The following is a 25,378-nucleotide window of genomic DNA, read 5'->3' as shown; positions in this document are numbered from 1 at the left end:
CCTCGATTCCCTGAGAACTGAGGTTGCACAGAGGCTTTTGATGGGCTTGCCTTTTCTTCCTTCTTATAAGCTGAAATGCAGTGTAGCTGCATACAGAATCTACAGCTTGTGCTCAAGTTCCTTTTCTGGAGTTTGATGCAGATGTGTGAATGACAAATGGTGATCTCTCTATATTTCAGGATTGGTTTGAATCAAGGTTGATTGCAAGATTGCAGGTGTACTTTACAGTTGTTTTCCCTAGCTTAAGTGACTGTGACTCTTGAGATAATTAAAGCAGCATCTTTATTTTAGCAATGTCTGTTAACAGTGAATTTGTGAACATCTGAAGGCATGGGTAACTTGTCATAATGAAATTCTAAAGTCCGTGACCTTTAGGGACTATAAATGACAGGTACCATTTTCATGTTAACGGAGGTGTTGCTTTTCAAAGTGATTAGAATAATTGAGTTTCTGATATTTTAAATAAATAAAAATTATAGGAGATCATAGTGAAACAAAAGCTATTTATATCTGGCAGGTATTTCTGAATACAGTTGAAAAATTTTCATATGGTTATCAAGTTCTGGTAGAGGTCTGAAATCAGACCTAGTTCTGCTTGTTGCTAGGTTGTGGTTAGATGCTTTCTTTTAACGGTAAGGATAGTGAATAAGAGGCAGAATGAGGTCTTGCATTTGGAGGAAGTCAGTTCTACAGCTGTTTCATTTCTGGTGACACTAGAATTAAAAGTCCACAGAAATGGCAAAAGAAATGGCATTTATTATAAAATTTCATGTGTTTTGTTTTTCTTTTGGCCATTTCTTGCAATGTATGGTATACTTGCATTTTAGTATGCCTGTTTCAAAAACAGAATGTAATCTCAGTGTGCCTTTTCTGGTGATTTTGAATGTTTACCTTACCTTCATATCTTGTATTCAGAAAGCCATCTTGATTTTCTTCCTGCTTGCCATATTTCGTGTTATGAATCAGTACTGTTCATGTTTCAGGCCAAGCCCCAGATATGAGCGTCTCAAATGCACAACAAAAGCTTCCAGCACCAGCTCCTAGTGGGAGGCCTTCTCCTGCTCCTGCTGCCGCCCAGCCTGCTGCCACCATGCCTGGGCCCTCTGTACCACAGCCCCCGCCGGGACAATCTTCACCCATTGTCCAGCTGCAGCAGAAGCAGAACCGCATCAGCCCTATCCAGAAGCCACAAGGATTGGATCCTGTTGAAATACTCCAAGAACGTGAATATAGGTAAGAGTGAATAACAAGATTAAAATTATTCTTGTTTTTCACATCCTTAACTGGAACTCCTTGCAATCAGCTACTGTAGTGGTAACAGTGTAAACAAAGTTTCCAGGGAAAGGCTGTATTACCAAGAAGTACACAAATATCAAACCCAAGAATTATTTAATTCTACCCCAATGATGAACTAGTGAAGCATAGTGGCAGTATCACAGGAAACCATTTAAGTTTAAAGTGAAACCAATTTTGTGTTCAAGGTTTTCATTATTATAAAAAAAGCAAAGTTAGAAGAGAACAGAGACAGCCAAAAGGCTGAAGAGTTAGTAACCACAGCAAAAGCACATTTTATGAATATGATGGATTTGTCTGGACAGCCAAAGAGTGAAGAGAAAAGAAAGTCACAGGCAAGATTAGGAAAAAAGTATGCCAATTAGGAAAATGTATACCTGTTTCAAAAATTGCCTCCCGAATGTTCTGTTTAGATGATGAATTATATTTGTTAAAAAGTATAGGGTAGGACATCACTTTTGCAGTTAGAAAGAGACTTCTTCCCTCTTCACAACATCAAGGCTATTTAATAACTGACCTTGAGAGTCTGCCAGGCAGAAGGATTTTGACTTGCACCTAAAATACGTTCCTGATCATTATCAGTCAGAGGAAAATAATTGCACTCAGAGTATTACCTGTTTTAGTTTCATGATGCATTTGCATTGTTACTTTGAGTTTGTAGAGGAAGGTAGCCAAAAGGGATGGTGATCTCACAGAAGACTGGTTTAACAACTTTTGCTTTATAAAGGTAAAGCACCATGAAGTGATTTTGGGTGTGAAGCCATGCCCAGAATTCAGGCCTTGATTACAGAAAAGCTGTTACTTTTTGTGTCAGGTATTGCTTAACTAATTCTGCATTCTTGTCATGATACTGCCAGTCTTATGTATACACCCTAGGACTAAATGGCTGTATCTCTTTCAGCATGAGCAATCAGTATTTTCCAGCATCTTTTTCAGAAGCTTGTCGAACACACCATTTTATGGTTTCAGTTACTCTGTCAGAAGAATTGTAGCACTAACTTCAACCAAGAATCATACGGCCAGTATGATGCAATGTTTTCTGCATCAATTAACCTCAAATTGTTGCTCTTCCTGTTTTCAGCCCTGCTCTACTTCACTGTTTGTGCCAAGCTGTTATATGTTAGTGTTCATAAACAGAGGAAAGTAATGAGTAACAAAAAATAAAGCTGATACTTTTAGTTGTAAAGAACCACTTACAGATCCAGCATGTTAGGTTCTAAATACACTGGTGTTCTTGGCGTAGTGAGATGAAAGTTTGACAGGGATTCTCCAGCAGAAGGATTTTATATTTTATGGGATTTTTATCCTAGAACAGAGAAATAAGATCCCAACCTTTTTAATGTTGAACATTACTGGTGTTTAATTTTGCTTCAAGTTCCAGAATATGTAGACCTCGTGGAAATCTTTTCATTACTTAAAACTGTGTAAGTAACATCAGGCAAAAGTTTTGAAAAAGACAGTTTCACAGCTTCTGTGGTTTGAATGGTGCTGGATTTAGCTTTAATATAGGCAGAAATGTGTCATCACAATTTCTTAATAAAAAGGGAGCAGAAAAAAGCCAAAATAAACATCCTTATCCTGAAAACACTGAGGTTAGTGCAAGCTTTATGAAACAGTTGGCTCTTGAGATCTCACACTGAACTCTTTTAATAAAGGAGCATTATATCTTGAAAATCATTTGAATTCCAGGTGAATCTCTGCATCCCTGTGGTCGCCCATGGGCTGCAGGGGCACAGCTGCCTCACCATTACCTGCACCATAAGCTGTGGGGGAATCTCAGCTCTGCTGCCTGTGGCCCCTCCTTCTCCACTGATCTTTGTGTCTGCAGAGCTGTTCCTCTCACAGGTTCTCATACAGCTGTGCTTTAGCCACAATTAATCTGCCTAGTAACTTCCCCCGCCCCGCCCCCTTCTTAAGTCTGCTTTGGCAGAAGCATTGCCACCATTTTGATTGGCTCAGCCTTGACCAGTGGAGGGGTCTGTCCTGGATCTGGCTGGTGTTGGCTCTGCTGGACATAGGAAAACTTCTGACAGCTTCTCATAGAAGCCAGTGCTGTAGCCCTCCTGCTAGCAATACCTAGCCATGCAAATCCAATATACGTTTTTATAAAACTCTCCTTAATGCTTTCTTCAAAATAAAGTGCTGCTTTTTATTCTCACTGAATAGCTGTCTGAAAGGTAATAATGCCTGTAATTTAAAGTTGGTTTATTATGTTGAAAGGCTCTTTCCACGCTCATTCTCATTGCACATTAAAAAAATAATACACTTGGACACTTGGAAATGTCCTGCAGATTGTACATCGTTTCTTTCCGTTAGCTGCAAAGTATTTTCTTAGGCATCTTCTTTACTGCCTGGCATCCATGCCAGATAGGTTTGACTGTACAACCATAACCTCTGCTGCTAACCTGAGTTAATGAGGAATGGGTATGCATCACTTACTTTGCTAAGAAATCTCTGCATACATTCAGTGGCCACTTTGTGCATGGAAGTAGATTGCTGAACTGCAAAGATTAATTTATTACATCTCCTTTAAACGGTGAGATTAGATACTTCAAGTGATTGTAAAAAGATCTAGGAAACTTTTTTCTTTGGATTCTCTTTACCTGACAGCTGTTAGCATTATTCCATGAAAATAACAGCAGTACAACAAACCGTGGTCACATCCTTTAAAGACTTGAAGGCGGCAGTGATGAGCGATAGTTCTTCCATTAACTTGACTTGGAATTCTTTAAAAACTCCTGCTTACTACTGAAGAAAGCATTATTATAATTACTCTGTTAGTACCATAGACAATATGTATAAATAGTACTTCTGGGAAAGTATGAAATTAAACTTCAAAGTGGTTTGTTTTTTTTTTTTTTGCTTCATACATAACCCATCTGGTTGTCATTTTCTTTATTCTTCCATACAGGTACTATGGATTTTCTTTTACTATTTCAACTTCTATTTTTCTGGACTTTTTTAAAAATAGAGAACTGATCTGAGTTACAATAAGAGTTTTCTGAGGTAATATCTCTACTGACTTAGAAATATTGATGCTTTTGTTTGTATTCCTTACCTCTGACAGGGTTGTTAAAGGAAGGGCAGTCACCCACCAAAGCCTTGAATTGTCATTGTTTGTAGCTCAGTGCATTTCAACATATGAAGGAAAATAGTTGAAGGAAAAGTTATCCTGGATATACTAATATGCTGTATAATTTAAGGATAAAATTTCATGTGCGTTCATTTCTGATCTGCTTTTTTTATCAGCTCAAGTTGAAAACAAAAATTGTTAGCAGTGAAATGGATATTACATGGGAGGGGACTGCATAATATGATGTTGGTACATAATAAGCACACTCTGTGAGCTTTGATTATGTTTAGACATATCTCAATAAAATGTATATTTGGATTTTAGTTACAAATTTTGATGATAGGAATTCAGAGGCCAACCCCCCTTTGGCAATTGCTTGGACTTCTATTGTGTAAACTTTTACAACAGCAGGCATTTTGGTATGTTTATACCTGAATTGAAAGGAAAAAACCAATTCTGACAGAACTAAGAGGTCAGCGTTTCACTTCATGTTTGTTTGGAAGTGACTCTTACAGTTAGTTATCTGAAACCATGAGGCATGCCAGGGAGAACCTAGATTAACTCATCTGAGTGTATAGTAAAGAAGGAACATTCATTGCTAGCAAGAATGTAAAAAGAAATTGAAAATATGTTCAATATTCAGCTGCTTTAATAAGTTCACAGCTCAAAAGAAAGGTTTGGAAAGGTTGTGACTGCTCCCTTAAGGTTTCATTAAAGTCAGAGAAACTGGGGTTTGGCTATAACTGTTTTTTTAGGTGGAGTTTCAGGAGACACACTGCAGCTATTTGGGAAGGGAAAAAGAATTAAAAATAATTGTTGTGATGCAGGATTGCATCCATGTGTGGGTAAGCAACAGGTAGAGCATATGATTTGGAACAGCTTAGCTGCTTTTTTGTAGGAATGTACACTGCCTAGTACATCTCTCCAAGAAACCACTTAATTCTGAAAATTTTACATCCTTAGGTGAACTAAAATATATTCTTACTAACTGGAGTGCCCAGTTGTGCAAAATGTGAGCTTTTTATAGTGTGGTATATAAACTGGAATTAAAGTTTTTCTAGGTTAGAAATAACTCTTCTTGATTTGCTTTTCAGCCTGTACGACAAACATTACTTACCTAATTCTGCTTCAGTTTTTACTCTCTTAAAGATACCAATATAATCTTCTGCAGTAATGAAGCATCACATCCTGTTTGTTGTTCCAGGAAGTTCAGAATTCTTCTGGTAATATTAAAGGCAGAAAAAAATCAAGTTCTGTCTATTAGTCCCTCTCTCTCTCTCTTGAATTTACAAATGAATACGAAATACATTCTTCTAAAGGAAGAGTGAAGTAGAATTCGATTTGCAGTAGCAGCTATATAGCTGTGAATACTTTATAAACAAACTTACTTTGTCAATAAAATAATGAAATATAATTCCAGTTAATAAGGCAAGTATGGTCTATTTCATCACTGACTACACTGCATAAAAATAATACCCATCAAAGAAGCTTGAAAGCAGAATCCTGAATAGTATATGTAAAATAGAATTCCCAACTTTATTTTCACATACCTAGTTCTAGTTGAAAAGCCAAGGGACATTTTGATCACTTGACAATTTATTTTCAAAGTGGAAAAAGACACCTAGTGTCATCTCTGCAAAAGCCTGTTAGCTCAGAAAAAACCCCAGAAAAATACAAGTGAATGCCTGAGTTATACTGACTGTTTTTACTATCTAATTTTAGTAATGCCTTGCAGATTTCTTGTGGTGTCTTACCTAACCAGTTTTCTGGTTTTGTAGACTTCAGGCTCGAATTGCTCACAGAATCCAGGAACTGGAGAACTTGCCTGGCTCTCTGCCCCCTGATCTGCGGACCAAAGCTACAGTGGAGTTGAAGGCACTTCGGTTACTGAATTTCCAACGCCAGGTAATGCCATTTACTTGAGGAAAATTTTCAGAGCAGTCACAGGCAAACCTGTTCATGCAGTGAAGAGTAAACTGGAAAGAGATTTTGGGTTATTGCAAAGTGTAAGCAGATCGTGCATGAGAGCTGACGTAACCAACAAGCAAGTCACAGAAAGGTTAGATTTTATTTTGTCTTGGTAATAAAAATGTGCAGGGGCTACTTTTGTTCCTTGCTTTATCTTCCAGTGTAGAATGTGACTATAGAACTGTGTTTTTCAAAATGAACATGACATTGGTACAAAGACAGAATAAGTTCTGGATAGACTGCAAGCTGATTTTCATCACAGACCTTCTCAACAAATACCTCTTTCTGGACATACTTAGTATTTCCACAAGTCCCCTTGTTTTAATAAAGTTGTGTGTTGGTGTTTTGTGTGGTATTTCTCTGTGATTTGTTTTTCGTATTTCCACTATGCTACAGACTTTGAAAATGAAACATAACAGGATCATACATAAAATATAAGTTGAATAAGTTGAATGTTGTGTGCCTGTATCAGCAAATTAGTTTCAGGAAAGGAATCAAACTGCCAGACTTCTACAGGCCTCTTGCCATTGGCTTTTACAGCTAGTTTGGAAGAACAAAGATGTGACTTGGCAGGTCAGCCAAAATACTTCCTGACAAAAGCCTTGGCAGGAGTTGTGCCATGGTGTCCAAGTCTTCCTTCCTTTCTACCCTTGGCACTCATTTATAATGAAGTTTTGTCAGAGGTCAGATGAAAAGCAGCAGGCTCTCCCTGTTCTGCTGCTGGGACTATGGCAATACTGTTCCAAGCTGCTAACCTTAATCTCTCCCACCTGTCTTCTGTACAGCTGACAGTGAAACAAATTGTCAGTTATGTTCTGATCCAGCGCTAGAAAATGTGTTATGTATGTGGTTCATTTGCATTTTATTTTGGTGGTGTAACATCTAGGCTGGCCCCTTTCACTGTGGCAGGACAGTTCTTACCAGCATCTTATAAGGAGGGAAGAAATGATAATTAAAAGTAATTAATGCTTTTGACCATTCTGAAGGTTAAAGTTTTTTGTTTAGGGTAGCAGATGTAGCTGTTGCAACTGTATCAATGCTGTATCTTTTCAGAACTATAATGAAAACGGAAGAGGAGACTGCGATATATTTTGAATTGTTTACTTTTTTACTCTGCCGGAGCAGTGTTTAAAGTTGTTTTATTAAGAGCTATTATATTTTTTTGAGTGTTTGTCTTTTCTCCTCTCCCTCCACTGGTAGTTAAGACAAGAGGTAGTAGCCTGTATGCGTCGTGACACAACACTGGAGACAGCGCTGAACTCCAAAGCCTACAAACGAAGCAAGCGGCAGACTTTAAGAGAGGCTCGTATGACAGAAAAGCTTGAAAAGCAGCAGAAGATAGAACAGGAAAGGAAGCGTAGGCAGAAGCACCAGGTATTTTAACTTATTAGGATTTGCCCCATGACAGAAATGCATTTTGCTTTGCTGTGCAGATGTTCTCTTTTACATATTTTATTTACCTTCGGAGTTTTTTAAAAAACTCCAAGTGCTGTGATAAGTAATTGGAAGACTGTGAGATCAGAACTCCTACATTCCTGATTTCCAATCCTTGCTAGGTCAGACTGCCTGCACTAACTTGAGTCTCTTTCTAGGAATACCTGAATAGCATATTGCAGCATGCTAAAGATTTTAAAGAGTACCACCGGTCAGTTGCTGGGAAAATTCAGAAGCTTTCTAAAGCTGTGGCAACTTGGCATGCCAATACTGAACGTGAGCAGAAAAAAGAAACGGAGAGAATTGAGAAAGAAAGAATGAGGAGACTAATGGTAAGAAGTAGAGGAAGGAAGATGGTTATTTTATTTAAAGTTATGTACTGTATCCCTTTAAAATGCTTATATATTATCTCAGCCACTCCCATGCATTTCTTTTTGAAGTACTCAGTAATGAAAAAAGTATAAATCCAAACTATGTTTGTTACATATGTTTCTATTACCAGTAGTGTGATATATTTAATTTAAGGGGCCTTCTTTTTTAAGGTTTTTGTATAGAAATATCTTGGTGTTTTTTACTAGCATGAAAACTTATCACTGCCACTTCTGAATAACAACAACCTAATCTTATTAAGTTCACATATTAACCCTTCTGTATGATTGCAGGGCTATTGGTCCATTTTACAAATAATGGGCTTCGGTTTGTTTCTAGGTTTATAGTTTGGAAGATTCCAGATGATTAACTTGTTCATGCATTACGCCACAATTTTTACATACAGTTGATTCCACATATAACCAATAATAGTAACACATGTATTTTGAGAATGAATACCAGTCAGTTCTACCCATTTAATGCTTTAAATCATACTCCGCACCATATCATGGTTTATCCTTCCCTTTACCCTCACAGTACCAGTTGTATTATTCTAAGAACAGAGTAAAATGGGTTTATGTATAATCATGTCTCTTCAGAATGCTGTGGAACCAGTCGGAGGGCTGCCTAGATTTTAGGAGTTAAAATAATTCTGGAATTCAAACCGTAGAAAGATAAGTGCATATGTACAAGTATGTCAGTGACTTGGGGTAAAAAAAATTCTTCAAGACATTGGTTAGCTCTGTCTTAACATTTTATCAATGTTTCACCAACACAGAATGAAAGGAAAATGACAAGCTTACTTTGTAACTTGCTGGCAAAAACCAGTAAGTATCTAATAGAGGTGCAGATATAAATGCTAGTTCCTGTCCAGAATCTATTCCCACCATGAAAATGGGCTGAACAGTTTCATTTTAAAAATCACAAAATGAAGTGCAGAAAAAATTAAATACAACAATGATAGAAACTTGGAAAAGAAAGCTTTGTAAATTAAGAAGTTGTGTAAGAGAATAACAGATGTGTAGGCCCTAGAGCATTTCTTAAAATTACATGGTAATCAGTATTATAGTGCTTTTTTTATAATTGAAGGTCATCATCATCAGTTTGTCTAACCTAGTATGTAAAAATGTTAATTATTAGCAAAGAAGGAGCTGATTTTTAAATAAAAGCAATATTGACATTTTGGAAATACTTCTGTGTATTGTGAGGTTCAGCTTATGTAAAATTGAACATGCAGTGTGATAAGTAATGAAGATGTACACTGCTGAAAAGAACAAAGTAGATTTAAATGTCCAGAAATGGAACAGGATACCAGTGCTTCCAGATGAGCAGTGCTTTCTCCTAAAACCTCACCAAGACTGGTTAAGCTCTTACCATACGTACAAAATTTCATAGGCATTCTGAGTTTAGGGTTTTCAACCCACTGCTCAATTAAATCCTTCTTCAAAACCAATCTGTGTGTTTTGTTAATAGGGTTGCTTTGCCTATTTAGTTCTAGTCCAGTTGTAGTGAATTTGGAATTCACAGATGTGTACTAGTGGGTTTTTTTAAAACATCATCTCCTCTCAGATGCTTGCCATGGTCTATGAAAATCTGCTGTGTCTAAAACCTTTTGCATATCTTTTCAGGAATGCTGAATTCATTCTACAAATTTCTCTTCATTTACAATGATTAGAAATTGTGATTGTGTCACAGCTCATTAGCAGTACTATATATGTGTCATGCAAAAATGGGTGTTGGTGTGATTTTAAAAGATGTTGTCAAGACCAGCTTAAATATATAAAAGTAGTACCTTGGCTAGATTATACAGACTGTGTATTCAGCAACATTAGAAACAATAAAAACAACAACAACAGTAGTAATGATAATATATTTTTCCTGAAAACTTGGGGTTTGAGTATTGTAATTTTGATGGCTTGAACATAGCAATGGAATTTTGCAAGCAGTTTTACAAGCTCAGTTTGAACATTATAGCTATTCTTACTCACTGTATGCCATTCTGGTGTCTCTAGAAAAGCAGGAGATCTCCCAGAGTGCTGTATTTTAAAGTAATCATCTTTAAAGTATTCCTTGCTTGTGTTTGATTTTTATGCAGCACTGTGTACTTCCTTAATTTGTTGTTTCAGCCAAAATTGAGACAGGCACCTCTGGCACCTCTGCTGCTTTTTTGTATTTTTCTGACATTCCGCATTATATTGTCACAGCACATGAAAATCATATTTGTTGTATGTCCAACACACACAGTATGACAAGGATGCAGAAGTTGCCAGGATGACTCAGATAGGGTTTATCTGGTGAATCCTGTTTCTGATAGTGAGCTCTATCTCAGAGATTAAATAAAACGAGAGTAGAACAGCAGTACGTAAACAAAAATAGAAGGGTTCATGTGACATCTAGAGGAAAAGGGTCTGTATTCATACTGGAAAAAGGACTAAATGCAATTTTATGTCCAGCTCCTGTGTTCCTCCCCTTGGTGAACTGCCTGTACTTCATGTCTTCAAAAAGTCATCTCTGTAGGAGATTTACCATCTCTGTTTCAGGACATTCAGTCTGCTTAATGTAGCATTGATTTTTTTTTCCCCTCCATTGCCAGTCATAACTACTGCAGATTTTTCTAGTCCTTAGTCCATGAGAGTAAGAAATGTGTAGAATTGTGGAATCTCTGTCTCAGAGTCTCTCATCTCTGTCTCAGAGTCTCACAGACTTCTCTAGTTGAACCACCTTCCAGAAGTGTTAACATTGAGTTCAAAACAGATTGCTCAAGGCTTTTTTCAGTCCTGTCTTGGAAACCTCTAACATCAGAAATGGCACAGTTTCCCTGCCTATTCAGGTCCTTCTGAAGCGCAGCCCAACCCTTGAGCCCATTGACAGATACCCTGTGATTTCATGTCCTCTGCAAAGTTGACTGAAGTGCCCTCCATCCCTTCCTCTGTGTCACTGATAGTCGTGTTAAACACAACATGATGCAGGGACTCCTGTAGTATGGCTCTTCATAGTGTCTTCAGATAAAGTATGACCTCTGACACCTTCCAGTGAGGGATTTTGGTTTTATTGGGGGATGACAAGGTGAGCAGGACCCAGACATTTGCACTTGCAGACCAGAAAGCCAGTCGTATCATGGACTATATCAAAATCCGAGGCCAATGATATGGCAAAGTGCCCTGCCCTGTTGAGTCACGACAGCCCCAGATTGGGGCAGTGTCTGGAAAGCTACAGAGCAGAAAAGGATGTGGGAGTGTTGGTTGAGTGTTGGTTGACAGCAGCTGAACATGAGCCAGCAGTGCCCAGGTGGCCAAGAAGGTCAATGGCATCCTGGCCTGTGCCAGCAGGGCCAGGGCAGGGATTGACCACCTGTACTCAGCACTGGTGAGGCCACCCCTTAAATCCTCTACTGAGTTTTGCGATCCCACTCGGAGAAGGATATTGAGGTGCTGCAGCATGTCTGGAGAAGGGCAGTGGAGCACAAGTCCTATGAGGAGCAGCTGGGGGACCTGGAGTTTATCTGGGAGAAAAGGAGGTTCAGGGGGGCCCTCGTTGCTCTGTACAGCCATCTGAAAGAGGATTTTTGCAAGGTGGGGATTGATTCATATTCCCAGGTAACACGCAGAAACAGTCTCAAGTTGCAAGTTGTGCCAGGGAAGGTTTAGACTGAATTTTACATAGAAGAAAGTACTTCACTGAAGGGATTGTCAAGCGTTGAAATAGTAGCCTGGGGAATTTCAGAAAGCATGTGGATGTGGTGCTTGGTGACATGGTTTATCGAGGGACCTGGCAGTGTCAAGTTGATGGTTGGACTTGATATCTTCGGGGTCTTCCAGTGTTAATAACGATTCTGTGGTTCTATTAAAGTATGGTTAGAGTAAGTATTAGGAAGAAATACTTTAGTCTGAGAGTGGTGAGGAACGAGAACAGATTGCTCTGAAAAGTTGTGGATGCCCCATGCCTAGAAGTGTTAAAGGCCAGGCTGGATGTGGTTTTGAACAGTGTGGTCTAGTGGAGGGTATCCCTGCCCATGGCAGGGGAATTTGAACTAGATGATCTTTAAGGTCCCTGCCAACCCCTGTGATGCTGTGACATTGATACAAATATATGACTCTCTGGGCCTGATCATCCAACGAGCTCTTTACCCATGTAGCTGCCCCTCGGTACAGATCATAATGACCTAAGATAACACTTTATTATTGACATGGGAGCTGGACGGTGTGCATTCACCATCATTGCTGTCATGACTGACATCTCTTCTGTGTCACCAGGCCGAAGATGAAGAAGGGTACCGTAAGCTGATTGATCAAAAGAAAGACAGACGCCTGGCCTACTTGTTGCAGCAGACAGATGAGTATGTGGCTAACTTGACTAACCTGGTATGGGAGCATAAACAGGCACAAGCAGCCAAAGAGAAGAAGAAGCGAAGGAGAAGAAAGAAGGCAAGTAGTTACAGCTGATATTTTTAAGCCATTTTTTCTTCAAATCCAATTTAAATGTTGATAAATGTGGTGATGCCCGATTGTCATACATGTATCAGGGTGTCTAAAATAATCTACACCACCAAATTCTTAATACTGAGGGAACTCATCTATCTCTCCATTGAAATATATATCTATGCTTTTATTAACTGAGAAGAAGGTGATAAGAAGCAGAATTATAAAATTCTTAGCTGCTGATCTCCTCATGGCACTAATTTGCTCATGAACTTTGTGCAGGTAAAATTGGGACAGATGTATAAATTAGGATTATTGTACCCAAAAGAAAAACAATGTATCAAAAATGCATTCTGGGAAGAAGATGGCAAAAGTCTTAGTTGTGTAGCTGTCTCATCCAGGACACATACTTTAGACCTCCATATTATATACTTGGTGAAGTCCATTTTGTTAGGACCATTGAAAATGGCTAATAAACTTGGCTAGGTTTATTATAGTAAATGGATATTTTGCAGTAATATTATTGATTGTACATTTTCAATCTTTAATTGAAACTTTCCACTTTTCTTTACTTTTCTTCATATGAAATGCAAGAGAAAGTTGTTGAAATTGAACAGTGCAATTTCCAAAAAATAATTCTATATGTGAAATAGTGATTAAGAAGTTATTTTTTATTTTTCATGACTTCAGAGTACCTTTTGTCTCTTGCAGAATATGTAAGAGAAGTTTTATAATCTATTTCCATGCATGATTTGCTACTAATTATTGCAACAAATTCTAGCACCATGTTTACAGGGTTTGCTAACAGTACTGGAAATATGCTAAAAAAAACAGCATAGAAAAAATATGATCTTGGACATTAATGACCTAAAAAACAGTACATGTTTTTTCCTGCTCTCAAAAAAATGTCTGTTCCTCAGAGTTATGTTCTTAACATAGGAACAATAACCTGTCTACAGAATAAAGATGTAATGTGGATGGGGTTCTTGGCCTGTATTACCAGAGAGAATATGCCTGATTAATGTACAAAATGCACAGTAGAGATAATCATTATTGAGACAGCAAGTGGAGGAACTGCATCACTATAATAATGTAAATAAGTATGTCCACATAGGTGATATGTTTGTTTCTATGTCAGTTTAGTCTAAGTATGTATTAGAAACAGTATTATTTTCTGGCCATGTCAGTAAAGACGTAATTTTTTGTTCCTGAAGTTGAAAGGAAATGTGTCTTGTAAATAATATTCAGTGTTTATATATATCCTGCCCTAAAACCTAAGGGAAGATTAGCAAAAAAAAAGAAAAAAAAGTTTGCTCTGTCTTGGTCATCTGCATCTTTTTGTTTGTAATTAACTTCTTTCCAGCAATCTTTTGCTCATCTGAAGGAAGTAGGAGTTCACACAAATATTACCCTTTATTTTAATCTAGTATTGTATGAATATGTCATTCCATGACTGTGGAACACATTGCATTAAGTGGGCACTGTGTCTTTTTTGCAAGTCGTACACTTTCAATTCCTAAACTTTTATGTTTTGTAATCCGTAATAAAGTTTAATTTACTAGTACTGTAGTTAATGTTTTGTACCTACAGAAAAACAAAAAAAAGAGAGTTCTTAGGATTTTCTCCTAGAAATGGCAATGAGGAAGATGATGAAGAAATAATCTTTGCCAGCTCATTATAGATACCCGAGTGAACTTTATATTCTTAGTAGAATAAAATTTGAGATTAGTCCATTCTTTCTCTGGGATACAGTTTCTGTAATCTTCATGATAGATTTTCCTTGTTTGATTCTTTCATATTCCTCTATTTGTGTTTTCTGTCTCTAGCTTCTTACTGTAGTCATGCAAAAGAAAAAATATTCCATGTGAGATTTTCATCTTCCAGGCTAGTTCAACTTGCAGTGCAGCTTTTCACTTTAGTGTTAGTAGTTTTTCCTGTCATTATGCAGAAAATTAACAAAACGTGCCTTCCTACTTTTTAATACTGAAATTTCCCCAATTCAGGGGTTAAGTTGTCAGCATTAAAGATCTGTTTGCATGGTCCAAAATAAAAGTGCAAGATGTCTGTCATTATTTACATTTATTTTCTTTGTAATATGTTCTGATTTCCAAAATTTTTAACTGTAGGTTATTAATGTTCTCACAGCAGGTTATGTCTTCTGCACAGTGAACAGCGCTGATGCTTGCTACTTATCTGTCATTTGAGTTTTAAGGTTCTTTTCCATTGCCTGTAGCCGAGCTATAACAATCTTTATGTATTAGGCAGCATTCTCTAGTGTAAAAGAATGGATCTCAGCCCTGGTTCATCTGGGGAAAAAGTATTCTCAGTCAATGTAGTGTGTTCAGCCAAGAATAGATAAGTGTTTTCGTAACTTATCCTGCCCTTGTATTTATTTAAAATCTTCACTTCTGGAACAGTTCCTTTCTTTGTCAGCAGTCACACCTGCTGCACCGAAGTGCTGACGCAGGCAGCTTTGAAGCTTGTATTGTTGTTCCTACTGAGCATCAGCTGCTGCTTATTCATTTCAAGCACATACTTTAGATAATGGAATTTAGTGGCAAAGAAAAGGGCTGAAGCAGATATTAGGGATTATATCAATGTTGAGAAGTGCAGCTATTCCTCAAGTATACTTCTTAAACAAAAAAAAAGGAATAACTTGATGGTCTGTATTGATCACATGCTTTAATAATACTTGGAAGTTTTTTATCTCTAAACACAATTTAAGAGATCGCTTTTTGTTGTTAGTCTGTTCTCTTAACTTTAGTATCCGGAATATTTTGCTATAGTACTACAAAGTCAGCAGTGTGACATAAGGAGAAGGTGTAAAATGTCCTTTCTTGCTCAGAATTGTGTAGGAAAGTTTGAATGCAGAGGCAAACTATATGTCTTTTTGTTTTCCTCATACTGTGCTGACATTTAAAGTGAGGTAAATAAGAATAAGCCTTTAAGAAGATACTGCACATTTCTCAGGTTTGAGAGAAGAAAATATAGCTTTCTCCAGTGAAGAACTCCTGGGTTCCTTTTGTTTCTAATTTGAGTGGGGTCTACACACGATTGGAATGTAGTACAAAAAGCTCCAAAAATACTCCTTCTAGTTAGTTGTCAGACCAAAAAACCAGAAATACATATGCAAGACTAAACTGCCTTGCATGAATGTACAATCTGTGATGCCTGCTGACACATTTAGGAGATTAAAGGAGTTTAGAGGAAATTAATAGTAAATAATATGAAAATAATTTATTATTTAATTTGCATTAGAATAGCCTATAAGCAACTGAGCTTTAGGTCTGAGCTGGAAATTGAGTGGGCCAACCACTTCTTACATGCAGATTTATATCATTGACTGAAGTGAGTAGGTACCCTCCTTACGTTAGTAAATTATTTTTGTGTGTTTATTGCTCTGGGCTTACCTCTGCCTATATCCATCCACACCTTCAAAAATATGAATCCCAGGCTGTTCAGAAATAAGTGAAACATATTCATGATCCAAAATATTTACATCATATAAAGTATACTTTCTGTACTTTTAATCTGACCGTAGTATTTATGACTTCTTTATTTGTTGTAGAAAGCTGAGGAAAATGCAGAAGGAGTGGCATCTGGTCTTGGTCCTGATGGAGAGGTATGAATTTTTACAAGGTGTTTTTTTGCTTCTTGTTACTTTTTGGTTTTTTAAAAAAAAACAACTTTCCAGTGATTATTCTGGATTGTGTGTCATGGCTATAACTTCAAAAAAGAGTTATGACGACAACTGTTCTAGGAGCTGTTTTTTATAAACAGAAATAATAATTATGTAGGTTAACATGTATGCTAGCCTTTTGCTATTCCTAAAATCAAAGACTAAAATGAAAACTATACTGAATCTATCACTGAGCGTGATGAAGTCTGCCTCTCAGTTTTGTTATGTGCTTACAAGAAATATTTTTCTTGCAGTCTATATATAGACAACTTACTTTCTAGTTTGAGTGCATGAACACGATATAGTCAATCTTCTCATCTTCATAAAAAATACATTGTTGACATTGCATGTAATTATCTTGCAGTCACAGGACTGAGTACAGTGCTGTGATGGATTAAGACATCTGAAAATTCTTTCCTCCTCAGAAGCAAATGGAAATTAGTAATTTTTCTGTGTCATTCTTCAGATAATATTGTTCATTCAGTAGCACAGCATATGCTGCCTCATTCAGAGCTCTTCTGTTAATACAATTTTTCTCTTCCACTTCATTTTTATATAAAGACTTCAGAATTATATTTGTTTTACTTGTGCTCTCTTTTTATACTTGGAAGTGTTAGTTCTGCTAGTATAGTTAGAGTTATAGCAAAAATACTTCAGTATATTTGTATTTGCACAAGGAAAATGCACATAATATTTCTGTTACTTCAGTTTAATGGAAACTGGCTGTGTTTTGCACTCTGTGAGTCACTACTTAGAACTGTTAAGAATTAGTTTTTCTTGCTCATATGTATTTATTTGGAAAATATTCTTGGGTAAAAACAGTATTAGAAGGCAAAAAGTTTTTGAAGTAAAAAAATCTGTGATTAAACAGGGCAAAAAAATAACATAAAGAGTGATTATACTATTCTAGATCTGTTACAACACAGATAAGAGATTTTTTTCTTACAGGTTCTTCATCAGCTTAGTTGAAGAAGTTAGGACAGTGAATCTTTAAAACAGGCCTTTACTTAGAAAGTTAACTGAATTGTTTGATTCTTATTTCTCAAAAAAAACCGCCATAAGGTCCCTGTATGTTCTTTATTACAGATGTCTGTTGATATAAACAACAGGATTAAAGGGCTATAAAATACCTAACTTGTGTCTTGGTCCACGAAAACCAATAGCATGTTCTTTTCCATGTTGTTCTTGTTAATTTACTTGAGATACTGGGGTACATTTGTGGATGTCACATAGAATATGTTACACACAGAAATACTGTGACTTGGTGCTTGCTTAGTGGGAAAGTGTGGCGTCTAGTAACAGAACTTCACTGGTTGTACAGAACTGGAATTTTGATAGTGCTATTAGTTCTTTTTATTATGTAAGAAAAGTATGAAGTTCAGTTGCCTTATAGTGTAAAATGTCACTTGAATTTTTAGCCCATAGATGAGAGCAGTCAGATGAGTGACCTTCCAGTCAAAGTGACTCACACTGAAACAGGCAAAGTTCTTCTGGGACCAGAAGCACCCAAAGCAAGTCAGCTGGATGCTTGGCTGGAAATGAACCCTGGGTAAGTAGTTAGTATACAAAGTAGACTGTTTTTTTCTGTTTGCATTGATGTTTTTCATGTTATACTTTCTTGTTTACCAATTCTATTCTTGTTTCAGTTTATTGTATGTAAGCTGAGTGGGAGATGTATTGCACCTATTAGCTTCCCCCTTTTAACTGTAATTCATGATCTTTCTGTCATTTTTGTACAGCTATGAAGTTGCTCCCAGATCAGACAGTGAAGATGAAAGTGGCTCTGAATATGAGGAGGAGGTATGTATCTTCAAAAAGAAATACTGTGACAATACAGTAAAAAACAAGTACTTATTCCATATTTCATTTTCCCCTTCTTCATAATGAAGAGAGGGGAGGTGATAGCAGATGTGCAGGTGCTTTAAGACTGTTATGAACAGGAAAATTAATGGTAGTTCTTGATTTTTAGCATTTGTTCTTTATGTACTCTGTAAAGGCCTAACTGGTAATTGTTGTTAGGAAGAGTAAATAGTTTACTCCGATTATAAATGATGATTTAGCAGGTTCCTGTTTTAAAATACATCTCAGAAAATGCTGCATTGTGGCTGTGTGCTGAGTGAAATTAACATCTTCAAAGTTTATGCATTGAAGGCTTTATAGGCAATAAAAATCATGGTTACTACTTATGTGTATTAAAATGTTAGGTATTATGACAGGGATTTATATTCAGGCTTTTCAGGGTAGGCTTATTTGATTCAGTATTTGGATGGTGATTTAAATACTGTTGTTATAAAAATTTTGAAAATAATGTTACCATTAACCCATACAAAGATCCCAGCCTTGCAGGGTCATCATATTACATACTATGGATAATGAATAGTGATAATTGCATAGTAGCATTTTCAGATCAGTACTTTCTAAAGGAGAACAGAAATGAGGAATAGAGAAGGACCATGTTCAATCAACAGTCTGGTAGCAGAACTAGGTATAGTACTCAGATCTCCTATGTTTAGCAGTCTTTACACTACTAGACCAAACAACCACTGAAATTGACTGGACTGTATGATGTTACAGTGTGTGTTTGTAGGGGTAATTTCTGGTTATGTAATTCTACATGTCTGTTAGTTTTAAGGTAGGAGAGAAGGGCCTGATATCTGTCAGATTTTAGAATCTCACTTAGTGAGATTTTAAGTTAATGCTATCTGCTGCAATAGTAGTCAAAAGATGAGTTATTTCAAAAAGAGTAAAAATAACTGGTTTTAAAAAATTAAGAAACTAGAGGCCTAAATCAGTAGTACGGGACAGTATTTTAAGCCTTATTAGTTTATCAGACATGTAGAATACAACATAAAAAAATCCACATGGTGTTGGAATACTCTCCATGAATATGGTAGTCAGAGAAAGCCTTTGACAGGGGAAAATAATTTGTATTTCAAAGTGTTATTGACTTCCTGTTTGTTAGTGTATGTCAAAAATTAATCATTTTGTTATGCTGCAGTGCAGAATAGGTGTAAATTGAACCTTATGATTCAGATGTCTGTCATAAAACACTTGACCAATGAAAGCTACCAGTATGAGAATGCTATTTGAAAGTATGACTGAGGAACACATTACACTTCCCAGCACTTCTGTTCTTTTTCTGTATTTCTGTAGGATGAGGAAGAAGAATCAAGCAAATTAGAAACAGATGAGAAGATACTCCTGGATCCTAACAGTGAGGAAGTTTCTGAGAAAGATGCAAAGCAAATCATTGAGTGAGTTTTCCTTAAGTACGGTTTATTAGGAACTGTGATATCTAACAGTGGTGTTTCACAAGAGTAGCTTTCTGTAGATTACAGTGAATTGCTTTACTTCTCTGGTATAAATACCTGCAGGAGAAGGAACATGGTAATTTAATTGTATACTCTATAATCTTGCACCCTTTGGTGTACTCACCTCACTCACAGCTGTGGACTTGAACTGTTTCTTTAGACATGTAAGCCATGGTCAAAAAATACTTGTTTTTAGGAATTCACTTGAGTTCTTTTTCTGCCTTCCAGGACAGCGAAACAAGATGTGGATGATGAATATAGCATGCAATATAGTGCTAGAGGGTCTCAATCCTACTACACTGTTGCTCATGCTATCACTGAAAGAGTGGAAAAGCAGTCTTCCCTTCTTATTAATGGCACATTAAAACATTATCAGGTGAGAAATCATTAAAACAATAAAATACCTAAAACTTGGGATTGTGCTAAACATTTCAGTGTGACCCTTCAAATGGCAAACTGAAAATTTGTTAAGAAATACAAAGGCTCTAGTAGGTTAGAATTTGGAAGTATGGACAAAGCATTGATACCTGTCACAGATAATGTTACATACATACTCCTTGAATAATACAAACTTTTTACAGCTATCTCTACTTTTTCTTCATTACATGTGGACAATATTTTGATTTTGGTATACTTCTGAATTGTACTTTAATTTCTTACTCTTTTAATTTGTGGTGGATTAACAGTATTTTCCTCCTTCCAATATTTACAAGTTTAGAATTTTATTTTTAATTAAGGTCCTAATATTTTGGGGCAGTGATAGGTGCAACTTGAAAATAAGATAAATATTTTGCTATGGAGGTTGGTGTCACGTGTTCTTCACAGACTTTCGCTGCATTTAGTAACCAAGACCTTTACTATTTTGATATGAGCTGGATTCACATGTGATTGAAAATGTCCTTGATGCATATTTTCTGCACTTCTGCTATCACACAACTTTCCAGTGAACTCCAACAACCTGCATCTTATCTCTATTGAGAACATTGCTTGTATATATAAAAGAATAATTATGTAGACAAAAGAGCTTTCCTCAATTCTGAAGTGACTTTGTAGGTGGGACATAGAGTGACACTACAGATTCCAGTCAGCTCTTGATAACTTAATAGTAAATATTAATCAGTTCACATGCATGTAAGGCCAGTAAATTGGCAATGTTATTTTGGATACTGTCGTGCAGGAAGAACAGACAATTAATTCAAGAGTGTATTGTAGAATTTTCCCTCTGAACTTTCTCAGGCCACCTAATTTCCTGTTCTCTCCATGCATGGGACACACCAAAACTCTGGATATGAGGACCAGAAACTTCACACATCCATCAGTAATGTGATACACACATGTGAAAATCTGTCTGAGAAGGGAAAAGTGCTTTCTAGCAGTATTCCTTGGAGTGTGAAATTCTATGATGTTGATACTGCTAAGCTACAGAACTCTGCCTTCCTTCCATCTCTGGAATTTTATACACAAGGCATATTTGGACAAAGGTGGCCTATTCTGACATGGAGTTTTGAATGGCAAATACTAAGTGGACATGTGCTACAAGAGCTTTAGCATACCAGTGATACAGCTGGCAAGTGTGAGACTTTGTGTTTTGAGCGGTTATGATGAGTTTGGTTTTGAAAGATTTTAATTGACACACACAAATGTCATGAAATACAGAAAGTTTCAGCATTTGAGAGTGTTGAAACTGAGGAACAAATACCTGCTGTGGTGTTTATCAGCCTTACTATAAGTGCCTCTGTTGCTTTATACATGGAATCTGACTTCATGTTACCGAGTGTTTTAAACAGAACATGTTTTCCCATGTAAGGATAGGCAGGGGTCTCCACGCATATAGTATTACTAAAGGAAATCCAACTTGTAAGTAGACAGGGACATCAGAACATTAGTTCCATGCTGCTGATTTATTGTTAATTATTTTTGTGGGTTTTAAATAACTGAAACTTACTCTTCATTTCAGCTCCAGGGACTGGAGTGGATGGTTTCTCTCTATAATAACAATCTGAATGGAATTTTAGCAGATGAAATGGGACTAGGAAAGACAATACAAACTATTGCTCTGATCACTTACCTGATGGAGCACAAAAGACTCAATGGCCCCTATCTCATCATTGTTCCCTTGTCGTAAGTAATGGGTCTCATTCTGGCATTATTGTCCTAACCATTGCAGATTGATTTATTTGGAACACAACACGCTGGTAAAACCAGAAAGCTGGTAAAACACTTGATTCTATTAATTTTGGCAAACTGTATTGAATTTACTGTAATTCACTCTTAAGCCAAGTGAGGGGGATGTTTTTTCTTTCCTATTGCATGCAAGCACTTCACCTTTCAGCTTTTAACTGATAATAAAAATCTCCTGCTTAATTCTTTAAGCAGCTGGTGCCTCATCTGATACCATGCAAGCATGCTTTAATGAGGTTGATCTTTCAAGTACTGTATAGGTATCCCTGGATATATGTAGCCTTGATTGATATACACACTTTTATCAGGTGCGCAGATTATGATTGTTTATTGTGCTGCCCCCCCTTTTGCTTTTCCTTAGCTTTTCAAAATGCTGCTTGTTATATAAATTTCTTTCAGCGCATTTTATTTTCTCCAAAGGTCAGGTGTGGGTTTTAGTGATTTGAATAAAAAATGTCAGTCATTGTGGAAATCTTGTGTTGAGGATTTGTTATCTTATTTTTATGTGTAATTGACTTGATTGCTGTTGAGAGGTTCCCTGGTAACTTCATTAGCTAATTTGTCCACCAGTTATGCTGAGCATGCAAATTTGTTCTAGAATTAGGATAAATTTGATTTGTAGTCATCTCTTGATTTATTTTGAGGTGTCCTCTCTTCTGGCTGTGCTGTAGTAGTAAATGATTAACTAAGATAAATGCCACAGGTGTGCTTAATTGTATGAACACAAATGATAAGCTTAGTTTGAGAAGAAACACCTGGGAGAAGTTCTATAAAACAAAAATAGTGGGAGTGTTATTAATGTCAATTTTCATGTCAGCACAGTAAAAAATATGATTTCTTTTATGTACTCCAGTGTTTTTTTTAAAAGTCAGAAGAGCTGAAAGTTCTTTCTTTTATACATTTTAAAAGCTGCCTTTCTCTGCCTTTTCTACCTTGCTAGTATTGCTGCCATCATTGGTCCACTAAGAAGAGCATAAAAATAGCAACCAGCTGAAAAACCTCAAGGGTTTTTTTTTGCTGTTGTCTCATAATAGCAATTAGCTTCACTATATAGCAACTTTTTTGTTGGGATAAAACAGCAGAAAGAGTGTAAGAATGGATCCTCAAAGTAGTGGTTGGTGGCACTATGAGTAGTTCTGCTGGAGTAGAGCACAGGTAAAGTCTATTGTCAGTTTCATTGGGCTGTATTTGAAAAGCTGTAGTGTCCAGTTTTGTATGATATATCTAGTATAGAGGAACTTGCAAATCTATTTTTTGTCCAGAGACACTGTTCTTATTGTTACTATGTTCCAAAATATAAACGTGCATGTAAAACACTACTTTTACTGGTTTCAGAAAAGGCCCTGAATATAAGCTGAATGAGTGTTTCACACATTTTTTTTCTGGTTGTTTCCCTCTGAGATGCTTGTATTTTATTGCAATGTATATAAAGTGCATTTTTAAAAGAAGTTGTTATTTATGTGGGTTGATTACATAAAATGTGTTAAAAAGCTGGTAACCACTTGGAAACACTTAAAAAGTTTGATCTGCAGATGATGAAACATCTTACTTTTCTCTATAATCTCTATAGGACTTTATCCAATTGGACATATGAATTTGACAAATGGGCTCCTTCAGTGGTGAAGATATCTTACAAGGTTTGATTTGCTTTTTATATGACTGTAGAATTGAAGGAATGAGAACTAGAGACAGTTTTTCCTCTGTCTCTGCAAGCTTTTAAACTATCTGCTCATCAGGTTTTGTCATGTACTAAGCAGTGTGAGTTAGCCATACTAAGAGGACTATCATAAACTGTAAAAGACTGTAGAAGTAAAACAGCTGTAAATCATTGTACAAAATGCAGAACCAAATATTTAATTATCACATTTGCAAGGCTTCTGCTGAGAGTTAAGTATGGTAACTACCTAACATTTTATTCCTAGCTAAATGCTTTTTTGTTTGGCTCCTGTAGTAGTGATATAGCCAAACAATTTTTATGGAGACCGGACCACTGGCTTTATATTTCCATGAGCCCCATCAGCAGCTTTACAGTCCAGCAGAGGTTTAGGAAAGGTGCTCTGACAAGGTCTGGAATTTTATCAGTGTATTATTCACAGTATGGTAGGATTGCAGGTTCATCTGATTGCTTATTATCTGCTAATTCATAAAAACAATGTTTTTTCTTCATCAAAGTAAAGAATAACAACTCACGTGTCTCTCTCTTTTAGGGTACACCTGCAATGCGCCGCTCACTTGTTCCTCAGCTTCGAAGTGGAAAATTTAATGTTCTTTTAACTACTTATGAGTACATCATAAAGGACAAACATATCCTTGCTAAGGTAATTCTGACCATTATGTCTCTACAGCAAGACCCAGACACCTTCAAGTGGTACATACCACAAAACACATTTTTATTTTATGGGAAAGTTCCTGGTTGTTCTGTCCTTCAATAAAAGTTATCTCTTTCATTTACATTTCTGTTTCTCAGTTTATAATTGAACTTCTCAGTCACAGCTGTCCCTTCTGTAAACACTAGGATTTTCTCAAATGTGTCCAGGGGACTAATTCCTTTGTGCAATTCTGTCAGTACTATATACCTGGCTGTCCTTGGAAGAACATGATTTTTCTCACCTCTGCATAATATTCAGCCTAATCTGCATCAGTGACTTTTCACTTTTTGGGTTACTTCTGTCCTGAAACTGACTCGTGTTAGGGCCCTTCCAGCTCTGTGGTCACTTTCCCCCACATGACTAGTTACCTATATCATGAATTTGGTATCCAGGCTAAAGAGTCTACACCTTGCACTTCTTAGGGGCTCACTGTCTCTCTACAGGTAGGTATCAAATATAATTAATTTAAAAAGCCTACTACACTGTAAGACTATTTCATGTGTGCACAAAGCAGAGGTATTTTGCTATACAAAGAAACCATATTGGTTTTCCTGTAGTTTTATTGTTCATTTTCACTTCATTTTCATCTATTACCTTCTGCATATTTACTGCCTATCACTTGTTTGTCCTTTCTAATACAAAGGCAGTGCATTTTCTTAGTATCATTCTGAATGCTTGAGGACAGCTTGAGACTACATAATGTTCTTTTTCCTTTTTTTACCCCGACTCTTTCTGAAAGATAGAAGGACAGCACTATGCCACATATCCTGTCCTGGGAAATGGAATTAGGTAGCACGTGTAAAAGTACAAACTGAGGCCTTCCTAGTCACATGGTCAGTATGTTGTAGTACATGTGATACCAGAGCACTTGAACAACAGCTTTCAACATCTGCTGTGATTGCATTTAAGATTTCATATTAATAAATAGATACTTTAGTTGAAAATGCAGTAACTGAGATGTTTTTAATTATGCTGCTTTCTTTTCAAGTAAAAACATAGTATTAGCTGAAACAAAATAAAGTTCAGGGTTGCTGTTGTTTATGAGCATACTCACCTTTATCTGAAAAGGCTTTTGTCTCCTGTCAAGGTTCTGTGTACAGACAGATTGTTTGCAGTTTATATGGTTTCTTTTTTCCACTGTAAACCATAATCTGGCCTTGAAGAGCCAGTCATTCTAATCTCTTTCCCAAAAATGGAAGGAGTCTGCTTGCTGTTAACTGTTTCAGTTCCAGTCAGAATTCATCATCAGATTGAGTGTACCTAGTGTTCGTCTCTCTGTGTGT

At 36.7% G+C, this 25,378-nt stretch overlaps 1 protein-coding gene across 8 annotated transcripts in view; it reads left to right on the top strand.

Moving 5' to 3' along the window:
• SMARCA2 (SWI/SNF related, matrix associated, actin dependent regulator of chromatin, subfamily a, member 2) overlaps positions 1–25,378 on the top strand; it is a 117,946-nt gene that overhangs the window by 32,547 nt on the left and 60,021 nt on the right. For 7 of the 8 annotated variants that reach the window (XM_058043495.1, XM_058043489.1, XM_058043493.1 and 4 more), the window contains 13 exons: positions 984–1,233; positions 6,145–6,271; positions 7,535–7,708; positions 7,927–8,100; positions 12,391–12,561; positions 16,124–16,177; positions 17,653–17,783; positions 17,974–18,034; positions 19,388–19,488; positions 19,774–19,921; positions 21,503–21,666; positions 23,297–23,363; positions 23,934–24,044. In XM_058043495.1, the coding sequence (XP_057899478.1) occupies positions 984–1,233; positions 6,145–6,271; positions 7,535–7,708; positions 7,927–8,100; positions 12,391–12,561; positions 16,124–16,177; positions 17,653–17,783; positions 17,974–18,034; positions 19,388–19,488; positions 19,774–19,921; positions 21,503–21,666; positions 23,297–23,363; positions 23,934–24,044 (1,733 nt within the window). Of the gene's footprint in view, positions 1–983; positions 1,234–6,144; positions 6,272–7,534; positions 7,709–7,926; positions 8,101–12,390; positions 12,566–16,123; positions 16,178–17,652; positions 17,784–17,973; positions 18,035–19,387; positions 19,489–19,773; positions 19,922–21,502; positions 21,667–23,296; positions 23,364–23,933; positions 24,045–25,378 lie in introns of all 8 variants that reach the window. The other variant, XM_058043490.1, reaches the window with a different exon arrangement.

This window comes from Melospiza georgiana, chromosome Z (genome assembly GCF_028018845.1).
Source record: "Melospiza georgiana isolate bMelGeo1 chromosome Z, bMelGeo1.pri, whole genome shotgun sequence".
Taxonomy (NCBI): domain Eukaryota; kingdom Metazoa; phylum Chordata; class Aves; order Passeriformes; family Passerellidae; genus Melospiza; species Melospiza georgiana.
This window is presented reverse-complemented; position numbering and strand designations above follow the sequence as displayed.